General features: G+C 40.5%; 1 protein-coding gene across 1 annotated transcript in view; it reads right to left on the bottom strand.

Annotated features, from left to right (window-relative positions):
- FHDC1 (FH2 domain containing 1) overlaps positions 1–19322 on the bottom strand; it is a 39527-nt gene that overhangs the window by 7416 nt on the left and 12789 nt on the right. The window contains exons 3-10 of the mRNA XM_025385986.1: positions 16065–16126; positions 15317–15419; positions 8921–9006; positions 8727–8827; positions 6700–6770; positions 6449–6556; positions 4661–4731; positions 1495–1612 (exon numbers count right to left, since the gene is read on the bottom strand). Coding sequence (XP_025241771.1) covers positions 1495–1612; positions 4661–4731; positions 6449–6556; positions 6700–6770; positions 8727–8827; positions 8921–9006; positions 15317–15419; positions 16065–16126 — 720 coding nt within the window. The remainder of the gene's footprint in view (positions 1–1494; positions 1613–4660; positions 4732–6448; positions 6557–6699; positions 6771–8726; positions 8828–8920; positions 9007–15316; positions 15420–16064; positions 16127–19322) is intronic.

Genomic DNA, 19322 nt, shown 5'->3' with positions numbered 1-19322 from the left:
TGTTCTTCATCCTAAGCTTCTCTGTATGAATATTGACTATGAGATGGTAATAGTTAATATGAGAACTTGGAAGAATGAAACATCCAGAATTTTAATCTTGATGTGCGATGGTCCTTATTCTTGAATTTCTGGATTTGTTTAATGCATTTGTTTACTGTTCAGTATTTTTGTGGTGGTGGTGGTGGTGTTTGTAACAAGAAAATTAATTTGGTTTTACTTGAAGGAAAATACAGAGCACGTTTAATAATAAAAATAAACTCACAGCAGAGCCAAACAAAATCAAGCATCTGCCGAAGGTCATAATATTTTGAAGGAGCTGAATTAAGAAGCGAAGGCTTCAGCTGGCACAACCTCAGGAGCATACTGTTCCCCCCCAGTGCCCAGGCAGTCCTGCCACACGATTCCACCTCACAGGTCTCAAAACACTAACAACATTTCAGATCGCACAGCCTTTCGCTGAAGACTAAAAGCATGAGATGGTGCCTTTTCTTTTTTTTTTTAATAAGGAAGATAAAAGAAGTATGTCAGACTATGTGATTAGTGAGTCACAGTGAGCTGTCACAAACATGTCCACTCTGCTGTTTTTTGTTGATGTTATTTGGAGCAGCTCCTGACACACCCTGTGGGCCCTGTATACTCCTGGTGTTGATGGGCACAGCGCTCATGTGTTCTGCTGCTCTCATTATAAAACATGCCAAAACGCTGCTTGTTTCTTCAATGTAAACAAGTGAAGAAATGACAGCCCAAGTTCTAAGGCGTCTCGATTTCTGTGGCACTTCGTTCTGTTATCCAAAAGTTTAATTGGTTTAGAAACAAAACCTGAGTTGCTAGGTATAGCCCAAGTGCAACTCCATGGCTGATACCAGTTCACCACAGTAAACTGCAATCGTGCAAACTGAGCAGTGAACAACAGGAGCCTCGCAGAAGCACTGTCCCTAAACAAATACATCAGGCTCAGGCTGGGTGCGGTGGCTCATGCCTGTAATCCCAGCACTTTGGGAGTCCCAATGAGGGCAGATCACCTGAGGTCAGGAGTTTGAGAGCAGCTTGGCCAACATGGTGAAACCCCGTCTCTACTGAAAAAATACAAAAATTAGCCAGGTATGGTGGTGCATGACTGTAGTCCCAGCTACTGTGGAGCCTGAGGCAGAAGAATTGCTTGAACCAGGGAGGCGGAGGTTGCAGTGAGCCAAGATCGCACCATTATACTCCAGCCTGGGCGACAGAACAAGACTCCATCTCCAAACAAACAAACAAATAAACAAAACAGTCAAACAAACAGAAAAACAAAAAAATATATATATGAGGCTTAGATCACATTTAACATTCTCTGCAAAGAATGGGCATGGAAATACCAAGTTCCTTTTACTAACTTGGAGAAAAAAATATGAATGGGAACTGCTGCTTCCACAAATACACCCATGCAAATTTAACCAGCCCCGGGGTGCTGCTGGGAGATGAGATTAGAGGGACTGACTTGAGTCACCTACAAACCTGAAGAAAATCTTCCATCTGCTGACAAAGTTCACCATCCCGCTGGATGTTTTCTTTTAGTGATTTTGTCCTGACAAACAATAAGTGCAGTTCTGCCTCTGTGTTCTCCAGGGATAATCTAAAAGAAGAAAGGGGAGAGTGGGCAGCTGGAACAAGGAAGCCATGTGTCATGTAGGTATATGAAATGAGACTAACTGTTGTTCAACCTTGGAAACAGAAGGGGAGAGCTACTGTGATGATATTTATGATCTATGATATTATGATGATCTAAATACCTACCCCTGTAGTATATAGATCTTTTGCATTTCCTCCCGCTTTAAGAGGTGATTTGTTTCCAAAGACATATACTGGTTGAAAGAGAACAGGCTGTAACTGTGCTCTTGATGGTGAGATCATCAAAACCATGGGACCTGTATACCTTTTCATGAACTAGCTCTGAACACCTTTATGCAATAAGCATTACAAACTAAATGCCAGCAGGATTCTGGGATTCATATGCTTTCCATGGGCCACTAAACACAAATATGAAACTAACCCACAAGAAGCAAGGCAATATATGTTGATAATTCTAACACTAAAGGTAACAGTGAGAGAACAGCAGATTCCATGTTGTTCACCACAGGTGGCCACAGCAAGCTGTTTATATTTTACAGAGAACTAAAACATAGCTAACAAATGTGCAACTTTTTTTTTTTTTGAGACAGTCTTCCTTTGTCACTCAGGCTGGATTGCAGTGGCCTGATTTTGGCTTACTGCAACCTCTGCCTTCTGGGTTCAAGCAGTTCTCATGCCTCAGCCTCCAGAGTAGCTGGGATTATAGGTGTGTGCCATCATGCCCAGCTTAATTTTTATATTTTTAGTAGAGATGAGGTTTTACCATGTTGGCCAGGCTGTTCTAAAACACCTGAGCTCAAGTAATCTGCCGGCCTCGGCCTCCCAAAGTGCTAGGATTACAGGTGTGAGCCACCAGGCCCAGCTGATTTTTATTATTATTATTATTTTATTTTTTTTAAAAGAGACATCCTCACTCTGTTGCCCAAGCTGAAGTGCAGTGGCAAGATCATGGCTGCAGTGAACCCAGTGAGACCTGTGGGTTCAGGTGATCCTCTCACCACAGTCTTTCAAGTAATTGGGATCACAGGTGTGCACCACCACACCCAGCTAATTTTTAAATTTTTTGTAGAGACAGGGTCTTACTATGTAGCCCAGCCTGGTCTCAAACTACCAGTCTCAAGCAATCTTCCTGCCTTGGCCTCCCAAAGTGCTGAGATCACAGGCATGAGCCACCACAGCCAGCCCTAATTCTGCAAATTAACGGTTGGATTGATTGCAATGCTTTTGTTATATACATCAAATCAAGATAGGCAGAATGTGGGCCTGGCACGGTAGCTCAGGCCTGTAATCCCAGCACTTTGGAAAGGTGGGGTGGGCAGATCACCTAAGGTCAGGAGTTCAAGACTAGCCTGGCCAACATGGCGAAACCCTGTCTTTACTAAAAATACAAAAAAATTAGCTGGGCATGGTGGCAGGTGCCTGTAGTCCCAGCTACTTCGGAGGCTGAGGCAGGAGAATCACTTGAACCTGGGAGGCGGAGATTGCAGTGAGCCAAGATTGCGACACTGCACTCCAGCCTGGGTAACACAGCGAGGCTCTGTCTCAAAAAATCAAAAGATAGGCAGAATGTGAATGACGGTTCTGTTACCCAGAAAATTGAGTAGGCGAAACCTAAAACGCACGTGAAATTCATAAATTAGGATGCATTCATGCTTCCACTGGCAATTCAAATTTTTCTTTGTCCAACAAAGTTTTCCACCTTCACTGGTCACCGGCACGTATCTGAGACCTGTTTGTACTTCACAAGTGTATTTCACCTTCCATTTCAAATAAACAAGCTTGCTGAATAGGATTTTTCTAAGACAATATCTAGCTCCAATCCAGCTCTGACCAGAAATGCCATTTCAAAAATATAATGCTAATTTCTATCTATATATCTCTTAGGAACATTTTTATACTAATTAGGGTAAAAATGTTCCCACATAAATTTCTTTCGGTAATTCAAAACCAGAAAGGTTCTTATCTTATAAGATGTCCACTCTTTTTGGAGAATAATCTAGAGATCTATAAACATGAATTCTGAACTGTTTACACCTTTGAACTGATAATCCACTTTGGGAAAGATATGTAATCTGTGGTTAGATGGTCATAGACTCAGTAACTTTGAGGTACAGGCCAGTGGCAGGGCTGTGAACTATGGTTCATTTATTTATATGCATATGGTTCACAGATGTCATAGCTGGATACACTCACTCAAATAATAAGTATATGCTAGGAACTGGGTTGACATATGAAGCGGTGGCTGAACCCGCTCATGAGAACCAACTGCGGGTGTCTCTTCTTAATTTGTAATCAATAACATATGTCAGCAGCTTGACATCAGCCATGGTGACAGTATTTACAACACGGAAATCAGCAAATGCTACAAATCAGGACTTTTTTCTCCAACAGCTGGTTATTGAACATTTACCGTGGGATGCGTGGATATAATATAAATTTAAAAACACATATACAAAAGTCAAAATAGTATATACACACAGAGTCTAGCCACATTGAGTTACATATCTATATTAGGATCAGAAGCAAATTAGAGTGATGTAATTAGAGCCTTATGTTTGGCAGATACTTTGTATGTGCCTTTCTCTGTGAGTGACTAATTTAAAGTAAAATTGTTTCACAGCTCTTGGTACGGTTCCAAACTCTTTTAATGCAAAGGAAAATAAATGTACCATGTTAGATTCTACAAGGAAACAGTGAAATGTGGCCATGAAAGTTTGATTGATATATACCAACTCCCAGGGAAATAGGCGGTGTTGTTTAAGCTCTGTCTCTTGGGTGTGGAGGGATCTGAAATTCTTAATCCATAGTTTTAGTACTGATGATATTCATTAGAATAGACTGAAATAGTTTCTTTAGTTTACAAATAAAGATTTTTCAGAACCCCCAAATTCCAAAGGTGCACACACATCTGTGTTAAGCAAATGAAGGACAGTCTGAACGTTCAATGAAACAAAACCTTTTAGAGTTCAAACTGGAATCTAAAAGTTTTAACTATTTATCAGTTTTCATAAAAAGGTAAAGAATCTTGAATTCTCACAATTCACTTGCTCACCTAGCAGTCTTCTGAACGTGATCCAATTTTTCTGAAAAGTTGAGAAGAATGGTGTCTTTCTTTTGGGCTTCCTGGAACAAAAGCAGAATTTCCTCTCACTATATTGATAAAGCTGGAAGGAAATAATTTTCTTAGGGCTTAAAGGAATCTTAGAATCACTGCTGCTGTTTTTAAACTTGACACATTCAAAGCATTTCACTGAGACATGAACTCTGATACTCTTAGTAAGATTCGCTAGAACTCTCCTACTCTCAAGATACATTTAACTTGCCAAAGCAACTGATCTTGACACAAAATACAATTAATGAGCATTTGGCTGCAGCTTAGCAGGGCCCCTTGTTTCTGAAAGAATCCAACATATCCTGCTTAAATACCACCCAGACCTGTGAGCATGCCTTTCAATGAACGAGATACCTTCAGCTGTTAAACCAGTTTGCAAACAGAGTTTAATCAGAAGGTACAGGAGCCATGGCAATGTTTGGATTCTTCACCTGTTCAGAAGGTGAGAGGAAGGCAGGTGGGAAGGAAGCAATGACTGACCCAGGAGGTCTCCCCACACGGACAGAGACCAAATTACCCAGAGGGTCTGGACACTTGGATTCAAGAGAGCTTTGCCCGAATATTATCCATAACCCACGCTGGGCAAGGAACACATTTTCTTCTTTTGATGCCTGAAAATTAACCTTTCAATCAAGTCCCAAGTTAAACATGGCCCTTTTTCTTCTGAAGAATATAGTAATAATAGTGTGTATGGTTATTTATGGAGAGCTCACCATAGGCCAAACATTGAGATAAGCACTTTATGGAGTCAGCTCCTTCAGCACTCTCAATTACCTAGTTTTGGGGTAAGTTACCACTACTCTCACCATTAGATGAAGAAATTGAGGGTCTTCAGGTTTAAGTAACTTGCCTGAGGAAGTACAGCTAGCAAAGGACAGTCAAAATCTCCCAGTCTTGTCCTGTTCTGAAGCTCACATTCAAAACAAGACAGCACCATGGCTTCCTCCCCAGGTTAAAGCTACGACTATGGCACTGATGTCAAAATAACTGAGTGATTCAATGGAGGAAAAGAAAATCAGTTCGATTAGTTGAGATCATTTCAAAACAGAGACAACTGTCTTTGATTTTCCACTTTGTACCTCTCTGTTTTGGTGTTATAGAGACCCAGTCAAAAAAAAAAAAAAGCAATGGCGAGAGTCAGATCCCAAACCCCAAACAGAGAAACACAGAAGTGATCTTTCCACACATAACTGGTCACAAATCTAGTCAATTCCACATCAGGAATATTTCAATCCTCCATCCTCTCTATTCTCTGTCCCTATGACCAGTACCCTCCCTCAACGCTCACCAAACAATTACAGCCAACTTCTGCAGAGGTATATTCCTATTTCTAGTTCTTTCTCTACTCTAACCCAGCCTCCATAGTGCCTTATTTGCCTAAAAACAAAAACAAAAGAGCTCCAGTCAAGCTATTACACTGTGCACAAACTCCTGTTGGTTCGCCACTGCTAAAGCATGAAATCCAAATTCCCCACCTTTGACAATTAAATCCTTCATAGCTGGCTTCACCAGCCTCTCTGCTTCACTCTCCCACTTGCCTTCGTCCTATAGCCCTGGGTGCAGTACAACTCAGGAATCTGCTAATGGTGCTTCTGCAAACAGAACTGTCTTGGAACTTGCCATGTCCTTTCCTAACCCTGCTTGACACTATCGTATGCCTGGGAAAAATTTCACTGCTTCCAAGGGGTATTCATACGCATTCTCTAAGTCCTAATCATTTCCACATACCTGTGCAACAAAGTGCAGGAGATTCATCCCAGGTTTGTTTGCTTTTGTGTCTGCCAATTTGAGCAAAGAAGACAGTTTAAATCCTATTGCATTGCCGGCATACCCTCCCTAAAGAAGACAAATCAAAAAGAAAAAATTATGTATATATTTTATATATATATATATACACACACACACACACACAGACAAACACCTTTAGATAGACAAATAAGCTTGAAAACATAACATTACAATCGTTGGATTTTACTTACTGCATTCATGATATTCCCAGCCTGGAGCACCAAGTGTAATATAGAATGTAGCTCTTCACATGACATCAGTTCTATCAAAAAGAACACATCACAGCATCTTAGAGAAGCCTTCAGCTTCAAATGCACAAAAAAGAGCTACCACATCCAAATTCAAGTGTGTCTGAAGCAAGCTGTGACCTTAAACTGTATATAAAACTGAACAAACAAAGCAATACATTCTATGGGATACCTAACACATCATTTGCTACTGGCAATCCATGTCATAGTGTTTACTTGGAAATCAAATAGGTATGATAGTTAAATAGCACAAAATAGTTCAATAATAAAAATTTTCAATTAGTGAGAAATGCAAAAGCCTAATGCAAAGCAGTATCCCATGATATAGGAGTTAACTTCCCTCTCAGCAGTTATTTAATTTTTCCTTGTATATCCACTACTCTTTGAGTATGCAGTCTCTTTGAGACTGCATTTAGGGAATATGAAAACAGCAAGCAACGTTTTGCTTAGTCAATGAGTTATGAAGAGATAAAAAAATAAACAAGCTGGGGTAACATGTAAATAACTTGCAAAGCACAAACCGCGAGGGCCCAGGCATCCAGGGAATCTTTTCATTTTATTCAAAGCCACACATTTCATTTGGATTGGCTGAAAGCTTTAGAAAGAAACTTATCATTGTAATAGATTGGTAAACTAGTTCTTTATTAACACCAAATCCTTTGTACACCCATGCAAAGAAACAAAATTAAAAATTTTTAATACATTTAGAAAAGTAAAAAGAAAACTTGATTATTAAAATTACACTATCAATAAATAATAAAACATCACTGACATTTTAAGTTAATATTCTCCATTAAGTCTGATAATACTTTCAAAAAATTACAGTTGGATCACTGCCTATGTTGTGTTATCTAAGAAGGCCAGTTTCTGAAGGGTGACCAGATAAGAAATGCTTCTCCCATGCCCACAAGTTTGCATTGCTCAATATAAAAACATATTCTTCCAGAACAAACCTTCCAAAGTTGCTGCAATAGTGTTAGTATGGAAAAAAAATGTTAAAGGCCTCTACACTGAAATTTTAAAAAATCTTTTTCCTTCTTAGTCTCCTCTCTAAAATGAAGAAAATATGATGGACCAAAGAGAAAAATTTTATCTCAAAACAGGTCAGAGCAAGTAAACGAAAAACCAAATAGGAATAAACAATTCTACAACAGTAACTAGAAATACAGAAAATGACCAAAAGGAAATCAGGCTGGCGCTGACGCATGCTGAAAAGTGTGAGTGTCAGGAAGGGCCAGAGAATACAGCCGGGAGCTGAGAAGACACCAGCTGCAACTCCGCCGGGATTCTCAGTGCCAAGATGCCAGAAACCAAAGCTCCTACCCCTACGGAAGGAGATGGCAGGGCAGCTCTGAGAAGAGGCTGTCCAAGCTGGGCAGGCAAGAATGTAAAGAGTTGTCCAATAAATGAAAATGGCCTATCTGCTCCTCTCAAATTTAAATAGCTCAGCAGAAGTTGGAGTATGGAGGAGTGGGAGATGACACCACAGAACAGAAACGTCAGGAACCCTGGCAGAAGAGTCACACGGGTGACCCCAGGAAAGGAGGTCTGCTTCTGGAAAGGCTGGGTCCCAGCCACCAACGGAGGCCATGACAGGGAGGAGAGAGGCAGCTGGGCCAGGGGCCTGGGCTTTGTGTACGTGCGTAGCCCACACCACATACCAACATATACAGAGAAAGCTCATCCAGGAGAGGAACAAGAGCAAGTGGTAACCAGCAAGGTTGACTCTGAAGCCTGAGATGAAAGCAACTCCCTTCCGTGGGAGGGTAATATGCAAATTAACATTCATTACAGGGGAAAAATGTCAATGGAAATAAACCTTAAGTGCATCCCTAATAACATCTCATTTCCATTTTAAGGGTATACCAGAAATTCAGGACTTTCCATGTCCAATTTCATTTGGCTTTTTAAAAAAAATGTTATCAAAATTAATAAAAAGAAATTCTGTGAAGGATCACATGTTGACTCACCTTTTATAGCAGTTCTTAAAACTGTGATATCTGTATATAGAGAAGAGCAAGAAGGTAGAAATTCCTTCTTTAGCACCATGGCTTCAATCCGAAGTGAATAGCTGAAAAATAAAAAAGTAAAACTGTAGAATCTGACGTCATTAGTTTAAAAATCTTACTGTGCGAAGACTAACGACCAGCGGCTGTATCCTTACTTTGGCACCTGAATTAAGCCGTACAGAAAGGAATCTGCCAGAGACAGCTTGGACACGTCGCCACTAAACGCTTTTAACTTCTTTACCTAAAAGACAAATGGAAAGGGGGGGTAGATAAAATCACTTAAATTAAAGTTTAAGATTAATTTTTAAGATTAAAATTTAAGATTATTTAAATTTCATCTTTGAATTCTTCTTAAAAAAATAGGATTTTAGTGCTAAATTCAAATTAATTTAGAAAAGACAAAAAAGGAAATCCTCCTATCTGCTATTTGGTTTTTTTAAAAGAAAAATACAAACTCACAAATTTGAAAGCAAAGAGTTAGTGTCACTTATGTAGCTACAGATATATAGTCTTGCATAAACAGGAGAGCTGGAGCCAGCAGAATCCTCAGGAAGGTTACAAAAGGGAGGGACTAAAAAGGAATCAGTTCTAAGGATGAAAATTTTCTGTAAGCAATAATCTGGAAATGAGATCATTGGGAGAAGAAATAAAAGACTGTAGAGTCATTATAATATGGTTCTTTAAGTCATAAACGGAAGAAAAAATCTTATTTTGAGTATTTTGTATATAAAATACTTAGACTGAGTAAGATCTAACACAGATTTTCTTTCTGTGGCCAAATCCCACTTCACATATAATAGCTTTAAAGGAAGAGACTACTGTATCTTCAGGTGAGTACATATCTGCTCTTCAGCAGGAAGACAAAAAGGAAAATTGCCCAAAGAATGGGAAGATCACTCTTAAGACTGCCCCCAGGGACCCTGGCAGAAGAGTCGTACTGTGCATGCCTGGAAAGGAGGTCAGCTTCTGGAAAAGCAGGGTTCCAGCCTGAAAAGACCAGGCAATAAAATAGTATGTACAGGATGCCATTTCTATAAATTTTTTAAAGAGGTAGCTATTAACCTCCAACTCTCCCATACACACACCTACATACCCAGGAAAAAGATGAAAAAGCCCCACATCTCCAGGTAGTGACTCATGCCTGTAATCTCAGCTCTTTGGGAGGCCAAGGCAGAAGGATCACTTGAGGCCAGGAGTTCAAGACTAGTCTGGGCAACATAGGGAAACTCCTCCCCCCAAAAGCCCCACATACACTAGGTGATAGGATTACAGTTGTCTGCTATTTTCCTCTGTTGCTCATTTTTATTTTCTAAGATATCTACAATGAACATGATTACTCTTTAAAAAATAAACTAAACTAAGTTTTTAAACACACAAACAATTACTCCTTCAACCGTAATACAGGAAAAAGAGAAGAGTTCTGACAATAGGTATATAGCCAAATAGCAAGTAGGTGAGAGTGGAGACGAAAGGAAAGTTTTCAAACAACATTAGATCATAAATCATGCCTTCCCCACACAGAACACTGGGCCATTCCCATGGCAAAACTACTTCTAAGTCCACTGTTAATAGAGAGTCATCCAACAAAATTCTTTATGGTAAGTAGTACCTTAATACTGTACAGCCTATCTTTGCAGCTAACTGTTGCCAGTAAGTAGCTAATACTTCGTATTATTCTTTATAAAGCTTATTCTCTTCCACTCCCCTTGGTTATGATTAATAACATGATTTTAAGTTCCCTGCAAAATAGGAAACGACAGTTCAAAAATATAAAGAAAGGAGTATTTGCAAAGATCCACAAACTGAAACAGCTACCTCAATTATTTGAAAATATAAAATGTAACACTTCGAGTTCACACCCTAGTATTAATTCTGACTCTTAAGACTATTTTCTTTATTTAAGGACAGAAAATAGCCATTTGTATAATTGCATTTCCCTTACTGGTAGAGCCTCAAAGCGAATTGACCATTTGTAGCCTTATTAAATTTAAGGGCACATGGCACTTCTGGTTTAGCTAAGCCCAAATCGGTCCCTGGCTTCTGCGCTAAGAAACCTATACGGTGAATTCTAACCCCTTCAGAACTAGAGTTTAACAATTCACTATATATGGGCAGGGGCAGAGGGAGGTTGTATAAGACCATATATGTAGCATGTGTGAAGCCTCTGAAAATCACAGCATGGTTTTCAGTCTAAAGTGTAAGAACAGGTCATGCTAAGTAAACTTGGGAACTGTTTCTATTAAACATGTGCTAAACTGTAACTGAGCAATGATTACTCTCCTTCACTTACGTAAAAAGCTAAAAAAAATTTATGGACTTCAAGAGAAGGGTGATGGAAAGACCATATTTAATTTAAATGCCATGTATACAGTTCTTTGTTCAATTTCAAAATGAGATTTATGTTCTTTAAGAGGGATTATTGTATCTTCACAGTGGCAGGGAAGTAAAAAAGAAAGGTGAACAGACCCTATAATTATTATGCATTCTCATTACCAAAAAAACATTTATTAAACATGGTTAGGCATAATTTTGTGGGCTGAGCCAAGAGACACTCATTATGGCCCTGGTTGTGCCTGGTTGCTGTCGTAACAGTGAGAGCAGGCTCCTTGAGACTCTCACACTCCAAAGGGCACGCCTCCTTCATCCTATCTAATTCCAGTCACATGGCTTGAAATGGCAGGATTTCCCACAAACATACCCACCCAACAGAAGACCCACGAGCTTCCTGTCATTCCACTCCCAGCAGCTGAGTCAACGAAGAAGGTGGGAAAGAGATACTACAAATGTCCAGCAGAGGCAATTCAAGTTGCTTCAGGAGAACAGAAAGTTTCTACTATGTCTAGCACCAGCCCACAACAGAGGAAGGGCTGGTCAGGTGCAGTGGGGGGTTCTCTGGCTTGGGAACTCTGTGCTGGACAAGAACACCCTACCAGAGTTTCATTTCTGGGCCCACCTTCTTCCTCTGCAAGTGTGAACCGCACATTAGAGGAAAGATGAACAGACGTGCCAGATAAAAGATTTGTGGTAGAGGGCAGAGAAATTCTCAACAACAAATTAACCTTGGCTTTGGTTGGCTTGTCAGCTGAGAAGGCAGGAGAAAAGGGCTGTTTCCGTTTATATCTTTCAGCATGCTGATAAGATTACAGTATTATTCAAGTGACACTTATTCACACCAGTACTTTGTGATAGCCGAGGTGATGAAAAGGCTGGCAGGCCAGCAGTGCGAGGCGGGGTTTTGACAACCTTTGCCCTTCCTTCCTCCAAGGCAGGCAGTGGTGTGCGGCAGAAAGAACCACGCCGGGCTCAGCGGAATCAGGGCTCAAGTCCACCCCACTGCTGTATCACCCAGCAATCATGTGACACCAGACAAGGTATAACCAACCTGTGTGAGCCTCAGTTCCTCATTTGTAAAACAAGGAGTGTCTTATAAGATTGCCGCAAGGATTAAATGAAAAATACACAAAAGAATCATAGCTATGATTGATTTTTTATGTGCCAGGCACTAGGCTAAGCACTTTCAAAACATTATCTCATCTCACTTCATTCTGCCCTGTCCAGTCAGTGCCCGGTACACGGGGGCACTCAATAAAGGTTCAGTCCTTAATTGCGCTAAAAATGGGCACAGAATGTTACACGTAGGCTGAGAGCCACGTGGTTACGTGTCCACTTACGAATTTCTTAGCATATTTCTGCCACATTCCTAAACCTCTCTTACTTGGCCCTGCCTCCTCCTCGGCCTCTTCCACATCCTCCAACCTCCATCCAGAGACCCAAAGACTCCAGGGTTGGCCCTGGGTCTGAGTGGTGCCAGGGGACACAAAAACAGTTTGTCCTTACAGTGGGCAGCAGTCAGGGAGTGGCTTCAGCTTTCCCCAGACCCCCTCCCGCAGCACAGATACCCCGGAGTATTTAGGAAGGGGCCCCGGCCGGCTCTGGGGACCGTCAGGGTGTTCCTGCTGAAGGAAACTCCCAGTTGAGTTTGGAGGGTGTGGTGAGCTGAAGCCCAGAGTCAGTAATGTAAACAAGGAGGCGAAGTGTGACCAAGCGTGCCAGATATTCAGACTGAGGATGGCCCTGCAGCAGGAGGCTGTGGGGAGGAACAGCTGCTGCCTGGCTCAGTGGCTGGGAAGGCATTTCAGGGTTCCAGGCCAATACTTTCATTTCGGCAGGACCCCGTCTCCCGGGTTAGCTAACTGGGGGTGACAGAGTCTCGGTGATTCAAGGCAGCGCCTGGGTGGGTTTTCATCACCTTGCCCTCAACAGTCTTCCTTTTGAATTATATCCCCCACACAACCCAAAGATACAAAATTCTTTTAAATATGAGGTTTGACAGCTTACTTGCTTCTTTGAAAAATCACTTTGCATTTTCTAATCACCTTTGAATTTTAAATGAGAAATGAAGATATTAAGAAAATTATATTCAGTTTCCCACCTCACCGCTGCGTGAAGCTGAGCTGCCAGCCTCCGTGGTGCCTAACTTTGATTTAGTTAGCAGTTTAAAGCTTTTCAGAGCACTTTCACATGCGCTGTCAAATCTGATCCTCACTTAACAACACGATGAGGTCAGTTAGGAGTGGGCCCGCAGAGAGGTCCGAAAGGAGCCTTGAGAACAGCCCAAGCAGGAATAAGGTTTGAAGAGCAAGTACATCGTTTTAAAACTCAAATTAATTAAAAACTATCTATCCTAACAAAGATTTTGGAACTCCTATCCTTCACAGAAAAGATTAAGTACTGTTCAGTATGTGCAATCCAGGGTAAGTTATGATTTAATGTACCTTTCCTTTAAGACTTCAAGACTCTACTACTAACATGAATAACTGCCACTAATTAATCTTGGCTTGGGTTAATTACACTTAATGTGCAAAGAGAAAACTTGAGGGAGAGAGAGCACCCAGGTTAATAGGAATACCTAGATATAACTACATCTCTAGTTACTCACTAAGATCCTAAATTTGGCATTGTGAGTTTGACACTAATCAATGTAAAACAAAAAATACAATTATATCTCTCTTGTTATTAATGACACTAAAGTAAAGCTACATAAATTATGTCTGGGAAGAAGAGTGGGAAAGGGGAGGGAGAAGTCAGAAGTGCCTGTGAAAAGGATAACATATTAAAAAGTCACCCTTACTTTTTACTTATAAAAGTTGGCCAGGTGCAGTGGCTCACGCCTGTAATCCCAACACTTTGGGAGGCCAAGGTGGGTGAATCACTTGAGGTCAAGAGTTCAAGACCAGCCTGAACAACATGGTGAAATCCCATCTCTAACAAAAGTTAGGCGGGGTGTGGTGGCATGCACCTGTAATCCCAGCTACTTCAGAAGCTGAGGCAGGAGAATCGCTTGAATCCGGGAGGTGGAGGTTGCAGTGAGCCGAGATCACTGCACTCTAGCCTGGGCGACAGAGCAAGACTGTCTCAAAAAAAAAAGTCATCCATTACTTTTACTTATAAAGTAAAAAACTTTGTAAGAGTCTATATTATTTAGGTATTTATAAGCATAGGCATTTGTGTAATTTCTTACTGAAATTTTTCAAGGAATTTTTTCCTTAGACATAAAGGACAATATCAAAATTTTGGAAGGTTTTATACAACTGTTTTTCTGGGGTTTTTTTTTCTATCAAGCTCCTAACCATTCAACAATGCAGTTAATTCAGTCAGTCCAAACAAAATAAATAACTTTATATAATGGTAGTATGTATTACTATCACAACAATTTCTGCCTTTGAGTTAATTATATAGACAACATTTTATTAACAGTTTACCTACCTCTCCAAAATTTTAGAGCATCTTTATTCAAAAATGATTGTTTTCATCTTATTTTTTAAAAGTATATGGATTATAAAATAACCTGGGTTTATACTATGCAAAGGTCATCTTTAGATGATAGAAAAGGAATCCTTTTCTTTGGATGATGAAAATTTATTGTGTTCCCATGCGCCAAGTGCCATGTTAGATGCATAACCAGGATTTCATCATCTTGACAATCCAATGAGGTCAGCATCATTATCCTCCCTTTACACGTGAGGAAACTAAAGTTCACAGGAGTTAAGAACCTTGCTCCATTTTCTCAATTAAGGGAACAGCTCAAATCTGAATCTAGATTCTCTGGCTCCATAAGCCATGTTCTTTCTACCAGGTCACTTTTGACTTTTATGTGAGAAAGCTCTGGCTCTGAGTTTTTTTTGAGACAGATTCTCACTCTGTCGCCCAGGCTGGAGTGCAGTGACATGATCTTGGCTCACTGCAAACTCCACCTTCCTGGTTCAGAAAATTGTCATACCCCAGCCTACTGAGTAGCTGGGATTACAAGTGCCTGCCACCACACCGGGCTAATTTTTGTATTTTTGGTAGAGACAGAGTTTCATCATGTTGGCCAGACTGGTCTCAAACTCCTGACCTCAGGTGATTCACCTGCCTCTGCCTCCCAAAGTACTGGGATAACAGGCACGAGCCACCGCTCCTGGCCTTCCATGTGAGCTTTGACATGCTTACAAATACTAAGTTTTTATGATCACTCCTAACATCTACAACTCATGCGCTGAATTTCTTACCTCTTCTGACTCTGGCAAAAACTTGAGAAATTCTCGCAAGGTCTCCGATCCATAATGCTCACTTTTTCCTTGATGAATATCTTCTACAATGGACCGAGGAGACCTTGAAACGACAACGAATCACATTCCGTTTCCTGTTTGCTAGAGTGCCAACAGAGCTGCAAGCCAGTGGAAATCAAATATCCACCCTCCTTCCCACCCACCTCCTTCCCGGTCTGGCTGGCAGTTTTGTGTGAGTGCTCAGAACAGCCCCACTGCCTCAAAACAGGGAACCCCAACACTCCGCTCAAGGGCCCTTCACCCAGACCACCATCCTCGGGCATCCCAAAAAGGCTGAAAGCATCAACAACCACGGGGAGTCTCTTCTGTTGTGAGAAAAATAATCCCCTTTGGTCTCACTGAAACCCCTGCATAACCTTCTCCTTACACTTCAGAACACAAAACTCCAACCGCTATTTGACTCATCAGCCCAACCTCCACTGAAGGGGTGACACTAAAGGTGACTCTAAAGGTGTCCCTGATGGGACAGGCTTGAATGGATGCCCTGGGGCAATTCTCCATATACTTCAAGCTACCATGTTATGTTTCCCTGAAGGAAAACAGCAGAAAGTGACAGTCACTTCCAGACTCATCAAGCCATGCTTCTAAGAAGGATTTGAAGGTGTGAGGGATTTGAATTTCAGCTCAGTCACACCCACAGACTTTGATACTGACAGCAGGGATATGACTAAAGCGTGCAAAATCTTACTTCTTAAATTGCTTAAGAAATATCCCAATGTTCATGCTCCGTTTTGCGTCCAAAATAGTAATCTGGAAAAAAAAATAAGGACACATAAGATTACTAAATTCAAATAAAAAGAGATGGAGAAAGTCGATAATTAAAACCGATCAAAATGCAACACTAATTTATCAGAGAACAATTCCCAATGTATAAATCTGGTGATTAACAGATATTCTTAACATAGTTTTACAAATATTAAAAGATTATCATCTCCCCAAGCTTTCTACAGTGATATTATATTTCCTTAAATGTAATAATAAAACATACCTATTTTAATATTATATAACTTTTAATATACAGATGGTCCCGACCTATGATGGTTCAACTTATGATTTTTCAAGTTTACTGTGGGCTTAGTGGGATATCAAATGCATTTTCTGTCTTTTTTTTTTTTTGAGACAGAGTCTCACTCTGTTGCCCAGGCTAGAGTGCAGTGACATCATCACAGCTTACTGCAACCTCTGCCTACCAGGTCCAAGTGATTCTCCTGTCTCAGCTTCCCGAGGGCAGCTGGGATTACAGGCATGCACCACCATGCCTGGCTAAATTTTGTATGTTTTGTAGAGATAGAGTTTCACCATGTTGTCTAGGTTGGTCTTGAACTATTGATCTCCAGTGATCCACCTGCCTTGGCCTCTCAAAGTGCTGAGATTACTGCCGTGGGTCACCGTGCCCAGCCACATTTTCAACTTATAACATTTTTGACTTACAATGGGTTTTTAGGATGCAGCCCCATCATAAGCTGAGAAGTATTTGTAAAGTCAGTCATCCTTTAGTACCACAGGGGATGAGTTCCAGGACCCCTGAGGATACCAAAATCTGAGGATGCTCAAGTCTCATATAAAATTGCATGTAAGTCTCATATAAAATTTTGCATATAATCTATGTACAACCTCCTGCATATTTTAAACCATCTCTAGATTACTTGTCATACCTAATACAATGTAAATTATGTTATGTAAGTGGTTGTTATACTGTATTTGTAAGTTTGTATTATTTTTTATTGTTGTATTGTTATTTTCTATTTTTTTCTGAATATTTTTGATTTGTGGTTGGTTGAATTTGAGGATGCAGAATCTGCAGTCATGGAGGGAGGACTGCAAATACGTACTTTAAATGTTTTTAATTTAGTAATTTCCTCTTAGAATAATATTGCCCACATTTAAAAGCCCCAATTTGGAAATGGATGTCTTGGCCTAACAAGAATCACGAGAGATTTGAACTGAGAAAATAAAAAACAACTCTGAAGATATGGCAGATTGAGTCCCAACCCTGATTTATGGATGTAAAAGAACCAATAAAGTCGTATTTCAGAAACATCATTAAATATTTTTTCTAAAAGAAAAATTTCATTTCATTCAAAAAGTTTACATATGTCCAGTAGATCTTTTAGGAGGGAGTAAGGTAGTGTCCCACATTTTATTTACTCAAAATTTTCAAAAGAAAAATCTTGTGCTGTATACATTTCCCCAAGGCTAAGATACTTTTTTGTTTGTTTGTTTGTTTTTGCATTTTCCTGATCTCTGGAATCAGGATGTCTTACAATACAGGGAATCTTTTTATTTAATGAAATAGGGGATAGCTATTCTGTCAAAACCAGATTTGGGCTGCAGCAGGTTTTCACTGATCAAAATTTATAATTTTAGGTGGCTTTATCGGACTAGAAATTAGAAACTTTTTTTTTTGGCTGTTAAATACAGAAGCCATTTCTATCTCTGGATGCAAACATCCAGGCTGCGTGGAGGAAAGATAACCTGAAAACTGCTGCATTTTTTTCCCATTTGTTTTTTGGTAAAGAGAGACTAGCTAAAATAGGAATGTTGTTACAATGCTCTTCCTTTCCAAATGTATGTGATTCACTGTGAACAAAAGAGAATCAGGTTTCAGACTAAATTCCTGATCTCTGGGTCTGCTTCTGAGTTTATAACCAGCAGCAAGACTGTTAACCAACGTTAATGTCACTTCCTGGCTATAAGGTTAAATTTTTACAAGAGTATGGTTGCCTTCTTTTGAAGACCAATCTTTAACAATCACATTATTTACTAACCTCGGGGTTTATTTCATGTTAACACAATCACCTGCCAGCCATAAAATAAACTCCCAAGCTGAAAGGGTAGCCTCCTTATTGGAATCCTATCTAGGGACTGCAGTTCAAGTTCAGTGTAAAGGGAGGAGAGGGGAAGAGAAAAAAGAAAGGGTGAGAATAAAATCTGTCAAACTCAACACCCTTTAAAAGCTCATGCCAAAAAAGGAATCTCAATTTATTAAGACAGAAAACTGGGTTTCCTATAATTCATAAATTAAAAGGCCATGCATAAAAATCTGTATATTGATACAGTTACACAGCACGTTCAAAGAACTTCCTCTGCATTCACCTAGGATGGATAAATGAAATGACTTGTTTCGTATTCCTTTCATAGAAGTGCCACCTTCCGCTACATTCAACCCTTGACTGCAGTGCTCTCCCACGCCCCACATGAACCAAGCCCCACACTCATCCTGTTCACTCCTCAACCCTCTGGGACTCTCTTCACTCAGTCTAGATCCAGAGACATTGCTGCTGGAAAAGTGAAGGAGAAAATTACTCTTATGATCTCTACTGGACAGGTAAGGAAAATGAGCCTCATGGACATCATTTTATGACTTTCCTAGAGCAGTGTTGAACTGATAGGCTAGCCTGGTTCTCTTTGACTCCTTTTCACTCTAGTGTCTGTGGGTTTTCATATTACTGGGCTTCCTATAGAGACGTAGCAAATGTTCCCTACCAGCATGGTGCTTGCATTGTGAGTTTTCTCCAGGAATGGGGGCAGATATGTAAGAAGCTATGTGTGCCTGGCCAAGTCCCCTGGTGACCCCAAAGCTGTATCTGAGAGATGATGGATGGGAATCATGTTCTCACTAGGCAAGAGAGCCTCCAGGGGCCTGAGCCCTGGCCCTATAGGAGCAGCCCACGGTGCCCCAACCCAGGGGCAGCCCAGCTGTAGAAGCAGGCATCTCTACAGCTCAAGCTGTGTTTCAGAAACGAAGAGAATTCGGTGATATTCCTAAGGGAAAACCTGGGCTGGCTGTGACTGAGCACCTTACAGGAAAAACAGAGCCCAGTACTTCACCCAAACAACATTAAAATGAGACAACTGATACCATTCAGGGACAGTCCCACTGGCTCCCGGCATCCTCAGATTTGCCTAGTGCCTGAGGAGTCTCTTTCTCCACTTTATCGCATTT

Source organism: Theropithecus gelada, chromosome 5, assembly GCF_003255815.1.
Source record: "Theropithecus gelada isolate Dixy chromosome 5, Tgel_1.0, whole genome shotgun sequence".
NCBI lineage: Eukaryota > Metazoa > Chordata > Mammalia > Primates > Cercopithecidae > Theropithecus > Theropithecus gelada.
The sequence above is the reverse complement of the archived record's forward strand: the minus strand, read 5'-3'. Positions and strand labels throughout refer to the sequence as shown.